Source organism: Salmo salar, chromosome 03, assembly GCF_965601325.2.
Source record: "Salmo salar chromosome 03, fSalSal1, whole genome shotgun sequence".
Lineage (NCBI taxonomy): Eukaryota > Metazoa > Chordata > Actinopteri > Salmoniformes > Salmonidae > Salmo > Salmo salar.
In genome coordinates this window covers 81172964-81184338 of record NC_138293.1, presented here as the reverse complement: position 1 = coordinate 81184338, position 11375 = coordinate 81172964, and the positions used below count along the sequence as shown (strand labels likewise).

At 42.9% G+C, this 11375-nt stretch overlaps 1 protein-coding gene across 1 annotated transcript; it reads right to left on the bottom strand.

Annotated features, from left to right (window-relative positions):
* Positions 1-699: 699 nt before the first annotated feature.
* Positions 700-10363, bottom strand: LOC123724054 (E3 SUMO-protein ligase CBX4). Its single transcript, XM_045715522.2, has 5 exons — positions 9995-10363; positions 9857-9900; positions 8741-8806; positions 5996-6062; positions 700-4470 (listed from the first exon to the last, which is right to left on the bottom strand). The coding sequence occupies exons 1-5, from the start codon at positions 10337-10339 to the stop codon at positions 3028-3030; spliced, it is 1965 nt and encodes a 654-aa protein (XP_045571478.2). The 5' UTR covers positions 10340-10363; the 3' UTR covers positions 700-3027.
* Between the last annotated feature and the right edge of the window lie 1012 nt (positions 10364-11375).

Below are 11375 nucleotides of genomic sequence, written 5' to 3'. Positions count from 1 at the left end.
CTGATTCAAAGTGAATGTAAAACACTTGAGACTTGGTTGAATGAAGTGAAAGCCTAATAGAGGTCTTACCATTCCACAAAGCCTTTCACATTGTGATACAAGAGGTATGACAATGTGATATTGCATAAGACCCCCCCCCCCCCCCCACTATGTGGTGGTTCTGATTACATTCCTGCCAAGGGTCAAGCTGTCTTGCTCCAACAGAAAAATAACCCATCAGTAAAGTAGTAATAACACAAGTGGCCAGTTTAGTTATTTAACAGTTATTTAAGACAGAAGACCCTTTGTTCTGGATTGTATATGTGCTTAAGCAACTTCATATGTGCTTCCATTCAGAGGTCACATTATTACCAACATTCATGTTTTTTAAAGGAAAGTTAGCCTTTTTTGTCAAGTAAAAACAAAAAACGTGGTCGGTAGGCAAGGCCTAAATATTAACTTTAGTGTCAAAATAAAGAACATCACATGGCATATAAGTAGAATAAAGTGAATAGTTATTTTTAAAATATATATATATATATAATATAACATTTTTGGGGGTAGTTGAAGGCAATTATAATGCCTGTTACAATGTGCCAGTCTACAAATAAAGGATTTTTTCCCATACTGACTGAAACAATACTTCAATTCATTAGCCTTAAGAACTGAATGTCTTGCACAGCATGTCCCCATAGCAAGCCAAAGTCAGACAATGTCAGAAAAAGTTCAGTTCTCTTGCTTTATTGTAAAACATAGCATAGCTGTGCCAACAGTACTAATTCCAGCCCCTCCCCATCGAAACACACCTTAAAACAATAATTTTGCCTTTGAACCAACAAGTGCAGGGAAATGTACCCTGGCTCCAACAAATCAATGGTAACCAAAAGGATTCAAAAAGTTACAAAGTTGTGCTAAATGTTGTACCGACAGGTATAAGATGTTCCACCTCTAATGCAGAGGGCATCTAAGTGAGCTTAGTTTTGGACAGCAAAATAATAATGATAATAAATAATATCTATTTAATCATTATCATTATAACAATCATATGTAAATCCATAATCCGTCATTTTCTTTCTTGTTTTGCATTCAGTGTGCATCGAAGGCAATTTAGACTGTAATGTAGGTTACATCCAACAAGGTTTCAACGACAGAAGAAAGTACTCTAACATACACTTTAGCAGCAATATCAAAAGAGCTTGTGCTCATTGGATCATGTGTGTTAGGATCAAAATATCAGCCTCTAAACATAAGCGACTCACAATTAGCTTTTATATTTTGCACAGAGATGGGTGTTAGGAAACACTGAAAATACACATCTATGACTAGTAACCCAGGTAGCTTCGATAAGCTAAAGACAGAGAAGTTATACATGTCAATCTATCAGGCCTTTGTAAAGCAAGCGTCAATCGCAAGTTAAGATGAATGCCCCTACTGTATGTGTGAAATGCAGAGGAGGCTGGTGGGAGGAGCTATAGGAGGACAGAGTCATTGTAATGGATGGGATGGAATAAATGGAACGAGTCAAACATGTGGTTTACATATGTTTGATATGTTTGACTCCAATCCATTTATTCCACTCCAGCCATTATGATAAGCCTTTCCTACCAGCCTCCTCTGGAGAAAAATGTCACCCTGTCATAAGGTCAATTTAAATGCAAAAATAGTCCTACATAGACCTGCCACAAATAGTTCTGCATAGACCTGCCACAAAGAGTCCTACATAGACCTGCTGTATGAGCTTAGTAGACCATCTGTGGGGTCTTCACCAATGCAATACATCAACCTAATTAGGGTCACAAGTCAATAAATCTGAATTTATCTTAAAGGAAAAATGACTCAGTTGATAAATGAAAACTCTGGTCTTCATTACTCACCCCTGAGAGCTAATGTCTTAAATGGTTTGCCAGCCTGCCACCGTGCAATTCAATAGTGCAAGTTATATCATACACTTTGTTTTCTCAAAAGGAAAACATGCAATGTAGCAGCTCATGGCTAAGATTGACAGGGTTTGCTGAAACCGCTGTTCAGTTAGTTGAAATATGTGTGTAACTTTAGTTTTCAAATGAGAGCCTTGGAGGATTTGTCAGAAGTTCGCTTCAATCTCATGTCAGAGTATACCCCTTGGTGAAACTGGGTCTGTATGATGTCTCTGTGGGTGCCTGGCACACCCAACATTCATATTTGCATTTCTTATTCCATTCATTTCTCCTGCACTCAGAAACAATAACAAAACTCACCAATGTGAAATATGACACAGTAGCCTCAGACTGAGCACACCTGGCTGGAGTAGATTGTAAAGCAATGGAAATAAGTATAAATCATATGGAGAATACATATACAGTACATAGTACACATTAATATACACACATAGGTGAATGCAATGAAGTGCTTTTAAACGGATCTTTGATCACCATAGTTACTCAACATCATCTACTTATGGACCAAAATAACCACCATTATTAAGTAGAACATACTGTATGTATAAAACGGCATACATCTCAGGCTAAACTCTTAGAAAAAAAGGTGCTATCTAGAACCTAAAAGGGTTATTTGGCTGTCTACATAGGAGAACCCTTTGTAGAACTCTTTTCGGAACTAGGTAGAACCCTTTTGGGTTCCATGTAGAACCCTTTCCACAGAGGGTTCTACATGGAACACAAAAGGGTTCTACTTGGAACCAGAAAGGGTTCTCATATGGGGACAGTCCCAAAAAACTTTTGGAACCCTTTTTCTAAGATTGTATATGTTTGGTATATACCATCAAGCCACAACAGCAAAAGCTATTCTATATGACTTGATATTTCATAATGGACATTTCACTAGTAATTAACATCCACCTTAATGCAGTCACTGAAATCCATGAGGGCACTTTCTTGGCTACCACATTACCGAAGAGTTGCAGTATAAAACATCATAAGAAATGTATTGATTTTGAATTATAAATTATAAATCTCCATATGTACAAATCTTCACGTTTCTTTTTACATATGCACATATTGATAAGGCCGTCAAATCAGTAGTCCTCTGTTTCGATTGGTCCAGGGACTGTTAAACAGAAACATATTCCTTAAAAGTGACCGTGAGACAGTTCGTGGTGATGTCAGTGATGACAATGTTGCCCATAAAAGGAGAGAACTTTAAGACAGGCTCTTCTTCAGCCTCCTCTGTTGTTGTTGTTGTTGCTGTTGTTGTTGTCATTGTTGTTGTCTCTGACTCCTGTACCACTGCAGTTGGATCCTTAGGCTCCGGTTCTGGCTCTGGCACTGGCTCAGGTTCAGGTTGCTTTCTGGTTCTAGAACAGCTAAGATCCATAGGTTCTTCCTGACTGGTGCTGGTGTCCGTAACCTCATACCCATACCCGCTACTGCTGCTCCGGCGGGGGACAATGAGGTGGAGGTCCATGGGTTTGTCCTGGGGCGGAGTGGGCACAGCACTGGGGACATTGATGCTCCTGGAGCTCAGAAACTTTTTACACGCGCCCCTGTCCTCCTCGGGGTGGGAGAGCTTGTGTTTGCGGTCGTTATTTGTGGTGGGGAGTGTCCGGATCTGGTCCATAGGGCTAGGGGTGGGGAGGCTAGTATCCATCACCCAGGGGGAAGGGGTTGGGTTGGTGGTTAGCTGTAGGGGGTGATCATCCGGTAAGTCCGCTTGGCCCCTCGCAACCTCTGTGTTGTATTCCTCAGCCGTGCTGGGCGATGGTTTGGAGAAATGTCCGTCTTCTAGAGAGCGTTTCTTGGGATGCTCAGCGGCCGGAGGGGAACTGGCATTACAGATCTCTTTAGGGACATTGGTGGTCCCCTGTACCTTGGTCATGTCTGACTGCTCGGCGTGTTGAGGTTTCTCTTCTCCAGTCAAGTCTGAAGAGTGTTTACCCTTAGCCGCCCCAGCCTTGTTGCCGTCCATGTACTTGCTCATGACGATGACGATGCGCCCATTCTTGTTCTTGTTCTTGATGATCTTCATCTTGCTGCTGACGGCGCTGGGTAGGGCTGCTTCCTTTGGGCTGGGCTTCAGGGCGCATTCGCTCTCAGCCTCGTTGACACACACCGCTGCTTTCTTCATCTCCACCACCGTCATGTCTTTGACTTTGCTCAGGCAGCCCGTGTTTTTGTCGCGAACCCATTTCTGCTGCAGTGCCGGCGGCAGGTTCCACCCAGGGTTGGGATTGGTGGGCGGACTGGGTTCCTGACCTTTGACCACGTCTTTGGGCCTGGTGGACTGGGTGTTGTACATATTAGGGTCAGGCTGGTAGTGGTGGTGTTTCTTGCTGTTGAGCTGATAGAATAACTTCTTCTTCCCGTTGCCTAGCTGGTCAGCTGAGACTTCCTGTTTGCTGGGCTGGTACTGGTGGTGCTTCTTGCTGTTCAGCTGGTACTGTTGGGGCTGGGAGCGGTGCATCTGGATCGGGTCTGACCTGAGGTGGTTCTCGGCCTCCGGAGACGTCTCCTCGAATCCAGCAGGGATGCTGGATCTCCGTGCAAACGAGGGAAGCTGAAAAAGTCGGAAGACAATGGAAGGTTATTATTCTGGAAAAATGAAAGCACTCCTTTCATCTTTTATTGTTTGGGTTTAACTGACGAGGGAAATAGAAAAGGTAAAAGATAACCAACAGAAATCTATCCTAAGTCTACATTTATGCTATGTTGCTTCTCATAACTAGTCCTTAGCCGTAGCCAGCAATCCAATCCAATTCAATAGGACATTATCAATCCCCTCAAGGGTAATTCAAAGACATTGTCGGAGCACAAGAATACAATATCATTGCATAAATTATCCACATACTGTAAGCCTAAATGCAACACACAGGTCTTGGCTAATGGCTACATTTGTACATTGGGATTCAGATGTTATTGGAACATTACATTCTAGTTCTTGGCTAACCTGGCATAAAGGACACAGACAACCCATCTATAACTTTGTGTTATAACTCCTGGGATTCCTTCCTCCATCTTCTCAGATCCCTCCCCCCTCTTTCCCTCTCCACTTCCCATGCATGACCCACCCCCCAGCCCACGAGAATGCTATTTCAGAAAGGGGAGGAAGACGCTATGTCTGTGACCTCAGGGTCACTTAGGTGCCACTAGACATGTCACGCTTGATCCTTGATGTCAAACCACGTGTGGTTGTAGCAATGTGGTGTGTCTCTTAAAGGCCCACTTTGTACAGACATTTTTGAGGATTGTCTATCCTTGCATCCATATCTATGAACTTGAGATTGGTTACAGTTCTCCAGCCTTATCCGTCAGCTTTGTAGCAAACTAAGTGGCAGGGCTGCCATTTTGTTGTTTTTCAAATGAAGTGGGTCTTTCAGGGCTTGACTACTCGTAGTAATAAACACAGTGGAACTAAATCACTAGCCGTCTGTAATTAAATCTGGCTCCAAATGTGTTCTTACAAAATCCTCAACCTCAGGGAACTGTGAACTGTGTTCTGTTATTCTTTCACTTCTGCTTTGAATAATTCTAGAAAAGGCGCATTTTAGAGCTAACAAATTGCGTGCTGAAAATGGAATGGCATACCAAATTTCCCATAGGCAACATGGTTATTCATTTGGGGAGGAGAAAATAACACTTGTAAAATCTTAAAAGGGAAAAAAAATTCATTTGCACATGTGGCTATTAGCATAAAATAAAATGAATGTGCTCAAGCAATACTTCCAGAGCCTGAGGCAACAAACTGGGTTTCATGATGAGTGTGTAGGCCAGACCAGCTGGAGGAACCCATACCTCTCTCTCTCTCTCTCTCCTAATGCAAATCCACTCAAAATAACCACAGATATAATGACAGGGATCTCCAAAACACCTGACACTGGTGTGTTACAGGAACTTCTGTTCTCTCTCTCTCTCTCTCTCTCTCTCTCTCTCTCCTCTCTCTCTCTCTCTCTCTCTCTCTCTCTCTCTGCTGTTCAGTGGCATGTCAACAGAATGGCTGACTGAAAATCCTGTTATTTTTAAACAAATGGAACTATTAAACATAAAAACAATATGGACAATAAGGTGGGGATGATGATCGTTACCTGGACTAAGAGATGTTTTGGTTTTGGTCCACGTTTACGATATCCCATCAACTGTTCCTGTCTCTCTCTGTAAAAGATGATGAAAAAAACATATATTTACCATGAGGGTGGAGGTTGGCAGGAAACATCATCTTGTGTCATCAAAGAATGTTTGACGTATTGCCATACTGGTAGCTTTACAACATATTAATGAACTGTACATATTGACAGATGTGCACAAACAAAACAAAGTTTACAAATATATCCCTCTATTGGTCTTATTCATAATTCCGTAGCATCTCTAGACCTATTTATTTTTAAAATAATCACTTCAAGGTCGAAAGTGGAATTCTGATTTTGAAGGATAATGAAGACCCGAGTGTGACCTGCTGCAAAGAATTCTGGTCTGTCTGTATTTGCATATTTGTCTCTCCATAGTAATATGCTCATCATTCCATATTCTCATTATAATGAAGGAATTCAATTAGTTCTACAGCAGGGGGAGAATCTCCCCCTCTCTCTTCCACATCCTCTCCCACCACCAGTCCTTACACCTCCCTATGGTTCTGTCACAGTCAAATCCTAATTAGGGTCACATGGTGTGTATGAAATTGAATAAATACAAGGTTGAAGTAGGGTTTACTGAAAATGAAATAACTGCAACACAACAGCATCTACCCTGCATAAAGATTAGGTGACAAGGTGTGTATGAAATTGAATAAATACAAGGTTGAAGTAGGGTTTACTGAAAATGAAATAACTGCAACACAACAGCATCTACCCTGCATAAAGATTAGGTGAACACAATGGTCTATTATTAACTATGCACATTTGAATATATTGGGTTATATTCCCGAGTAAATTACACTCACTGAATAAATGAATTAATAACTAGATTCCAGAGAACTATAGCCTACCAAGAACAACATTATATTTGTTTGGGTTTACAAAACTCTCCCCACAAAAAGAAGAGAGAGAGCAGTGCAGGACGTTATGATTCTGTTGTGATCATATGCACAGTCATATCCATATGAAATAATTGCTCCCTGGTTGAGGCCTTAAGTCATAACATGCCCGTAAATATAACCCACTAGCCCAATGGCAGCTGGACTCGACGCACCCGCACCGTTGTGCATTAGCGCATGTGGCTAACACACAGCATTAGCGTTGTAGGCATACTATGCTACGGTATGAATGTTTAAGCAAAACACTGAGCAAACCCGTGATGACACGGCCAGTCCCCGTGAACTTTCTGCATCATAAAGCAATAACGTGGTGTGATTTTACACCGGAGACGACCAGCGGGGGAGCCTCCCTTTATAGAAGATTTGGCAATTACAACCTCCCATGTCGATTCCCCTCCCCCATCCCCCGGGACCGGAGCAGAGCGAGCCGAACACACAGGCCTGCCCCTTCCCTCCCCACAGCGCAGAGGCAGCGCTCTGAGACCGACCGTCCAGCCCAGACACAGACAAGGCCGCCGGGGGACTGGAGAATATGAGGTCGCCAACTGGAAATGCCGGAGAGCAGTGCATGTCAATTACGGTTTCCATAAATGTGATACTCATCCCCCGTCCTTTAGGCCTTCAGCCTTCTATGCATCTCCCTGTCTCCATATCGACGTGAAACATGGAGTGGTGGTGGTGGCCTATGGGGCGGGTAGCCTAGGTTATCCCGTGGGTGAGAGAGAGACCAGCCGCCTGCACCACGCAATGCTGCTGTGATACGTTGTTGGAGTGAAATGACTGCGACATATGTGGTCATTAACGCAATCGAGTATGCATGACATTGCATGTGATGTAGGCTATTTGTGAATTTGCGGCGCAAAATTGTATAATTAAGCCCTATAAGCTTTCGCACGGACATAATAATTTTATGCAGCCTTGCTTATAATCAACTCTTATAGATACTCCAAAGGTTTTAGCTAATACAAAGATTATTCCGATCAATTGTTATTAAATAAAATATGGTTTCAAATATCCCATTGCGTTTGAATGTAGCCAAACGATGGCCTAATCATTCGTGGCCTGAATCTTAAAGCTAATTGTTGAAATCAGCCCATGTTTCGGACTACACAAGAGTGGTTTTGTCATTATAAGGACTTTCACAATGACATATTCATGAATTGACTCACAGTGACCAGACGATCAAAATACTATTAGGCCTATATGCGCAAATTCGTCGTTCATTCACCACAATATAATCCCATCGCCGTTATTTCCTGCACCTGCAAGACTGGCTCACTTCTGACAGCAGCCCAAGTCTTCGATTGTAATAGGCTACACAATAGGGCCGTAAGCGGGTAAATTAGGCCTATAGGAAGATTATAGGAACACCACATATATTTACATAGTTTATTGATGGACAACCTCACACCGAATGTCTAACTACAACAACTTCCTCCGTTTATTTCCCTCCGTTTTTTGATTTTGTAGCAGTTCTTTGCATAGGACAAGCATACATGAACTGCCATGCCGCGGAGCATGGACTCATTGAGACCCAGACCTTGACAACAACCCATGGAATAGTCTAGGCTATTAAAATGCAGAATGCAGAATTTAATACTAAAACTATGCACACGTGCGCGTATCTAATCAATCCATAAGCGTGTCTTTGGAGTTCTCCCAACATTCAAACACATCCCCCCATGGGAGGCTGTGTGGTGTATGAATAACAGGCGCTGCTACCCACCGCCCCCCTCCTCTCGTGACCATATAAGGTCATGACTCAACTCGAGGCTGCGAGGCCAGATCCAAAGTCTCTCACCTGTTTTGGAACGCCACGAGAAGGCGCGGGTCAAGGATGTTTTCCTCGGGTTCCCATGTGTTGTATCTGTAGAAAGAACAAAAACAAATATGTAATTCATGTTGAGAAAAACATCATAGGCTATTCCCTTTTACAATATAGAGGCTAAGGTTGTCTCTCAATATATTATGGGTTATGAATTACATACTGTTCTTGACTCTAGCCTACAACGTCGTTACAGTAGTCTTCATGCGTAAAGTAGCCTATACACCAGTATGTTCCAAAAATGTGTTATAGCCTACTAATGGGTTCATCTCTTGGATGATTCACTATGTCTGGCAAGGGAAGCCAATTCCAAAACAAATGCGGATCGTGCCTGCCATAGCAAATAACCCTGGGTATGTCTCAAGTAGGCTACGCGAGAGAGAAGACAGGGTAGGGTCCCTGCTCTATCCAAACTCGAACGGTATAAGACCAATAATCTTTGCACTGTGCACAGTGGCGGTTCTAGATCATTTCAACTGGGGGGGCCAAGCTGGGGCCAGTTGTACTGTTAGAGGGGCCAGTTACATTAGACGTTATTGTTGTCATATCGTTTTCTTCACTGCATTGCAGGCATTAGCAGGCAAAAGACCATGTTCATAATCATCATCGTTGCCACTGTCTAATAACGGATGTAAAAAAAGAACGATAGCAAAAATTAGTTATGTAAAAATGATTTCATACTCCACATTTAGGGGGGCCACAAGGGGGTCCAAAATTGTTGTCACAGGGGCACTGCCCCCCCCCCCCCCCCAGAACCGCTAGTGACTGTGCACCGAGTTACTGTCGGCCATTTTAACACCACTGTCTCGTAAATTCGCTGGCAGTGCAGAAATAATTAAAACGGGATTACATGGCTGTGCCTACCCCCTTCCCTCGCATAAATTAGTGAAGGCATCCGTATCGCTCTCCCTCTCTCTTTCTCGCTACCCCCATCTCTCTTTAGCTCGCGCGCGCGTCCCCGTAGCTGCCTTTCGAGCGAGGATTTTTTTGTTGAACAACAAAATCGGTTGCTGCCTGCAAAACCCACGTATGGGTACTATCGTGTGTCCGAGCATTTAACATCATATGCGCAATACAATGTTTCACACTTACTTGGGAGACCACCCTCTCCACTTTACCAGGTATTCTATTTTGCCCTGTAGGAGAAGGGAGGAGAGATTTGGTGAGAAAACCGATAACATTCGAATTGAGCTCAACGCTATTGAAATGTGCATTGGTGAGAAGTTTTACCTTCCGAATGCGCTTCTTTTCGATACCCTCCACCGCAAAGACATGCTCTCCCGCGGCAGGTAGCTCCATTCTGGCTTGAATCCGTTTGAAGCGAACGAACGTTGAAATACGTTGATGCCTTCGTTCACTCGGTGCGTTCTCTCCTTTGGTAGTTTTCCAGTTATAAGAAACCAAACTGTAAGCCCTCCACCACTCCTCTCTCTCGCTCCTTCTCGCTCTCTCTGTCGCTCTCTTGCCCTCTCTCCTCTCTCTCACACACACACACTCTCGCTGGGTCCTGGCTCGAAGGCAGTAAGCAGAAAGATATCCACAGTCCACACTAGTGGGGCTGCAAGAACACTTCATGCAATAGCCAGGCACATGACGTCAGAGCGAAGAGGGGGAGGTGAAAGGCAGAGGTTTGTACCCGCTCCGTGTGTGTGGAGCGGAGTTGGGCTGCAAGAGACAGGCAGCTATGGAAATTATAATCCATTACTGTATAATTTACATCCACGAGCAAACCATACCATTGTTGACTAAATATGTATCCTATACCAGGTTCATTCGATCGGCACAATATGTATGTTGAATTGGAATCTTCCGGCGCCATTTAGAAAAATTAAATACAAAAATGTAGTTTGAAAACATGTTTCATGTTTAGGACTTTTCAGAGGTGTATAACAACATGGTATTGATGCTTTATAGTCTATTTTCCCAAAAAATTATACTTGCCAAATTGTATCATCAACTTGCTGGGAATAGAATGGAATAGAACAGAATAGAATATAAGGCGCAGGTGCAAAGTCTTCTACGAATGTTGAGCACATAAGAGCCTGTCGATACGATGATCGTGTCTGTAAATGTAATAGTTACATTATGCAATGGTTTCAAGAATAGCTAATCAAAATACGTTATGAAAGAGTTTTCATAATGAAGCCTAAGAGCCGAAATTGGTCAGTGGGACAGCACGTGTCAACCTTCAGATGAATATAAACGTGTTGTTGTGGATGCTGAAAATGTTAATAATAACTTTACATTATTCAAAGGGAAATTGTGTCATATTTTAAGGTTTCCTAAAGGAATGGGCACAATTCAATGAAGAGGGGCATTTAGTGGGCATTGGTTTAATGCGACCCCAGTAGGCTAGGCTATGCGTCATGTTCTTCAACGACGATCATAAGCTGCCTATTGACTTTACCTTTTGACTTTTATGATCATACTCAATGCAGTAGCCTGCTTGAATTCTTTTAAAATGTGGAGAGCCTATCGGTTATGAGGTTACCAAATATCTAGGTCATGCACTAGGCTACTCTACACCGAAACCAGTTTCGTATGCTCCGGTCGTTCACAAATGCCATTTGAACATTGATAGACATCAGACGGCTGCTGTAATCCATATTTT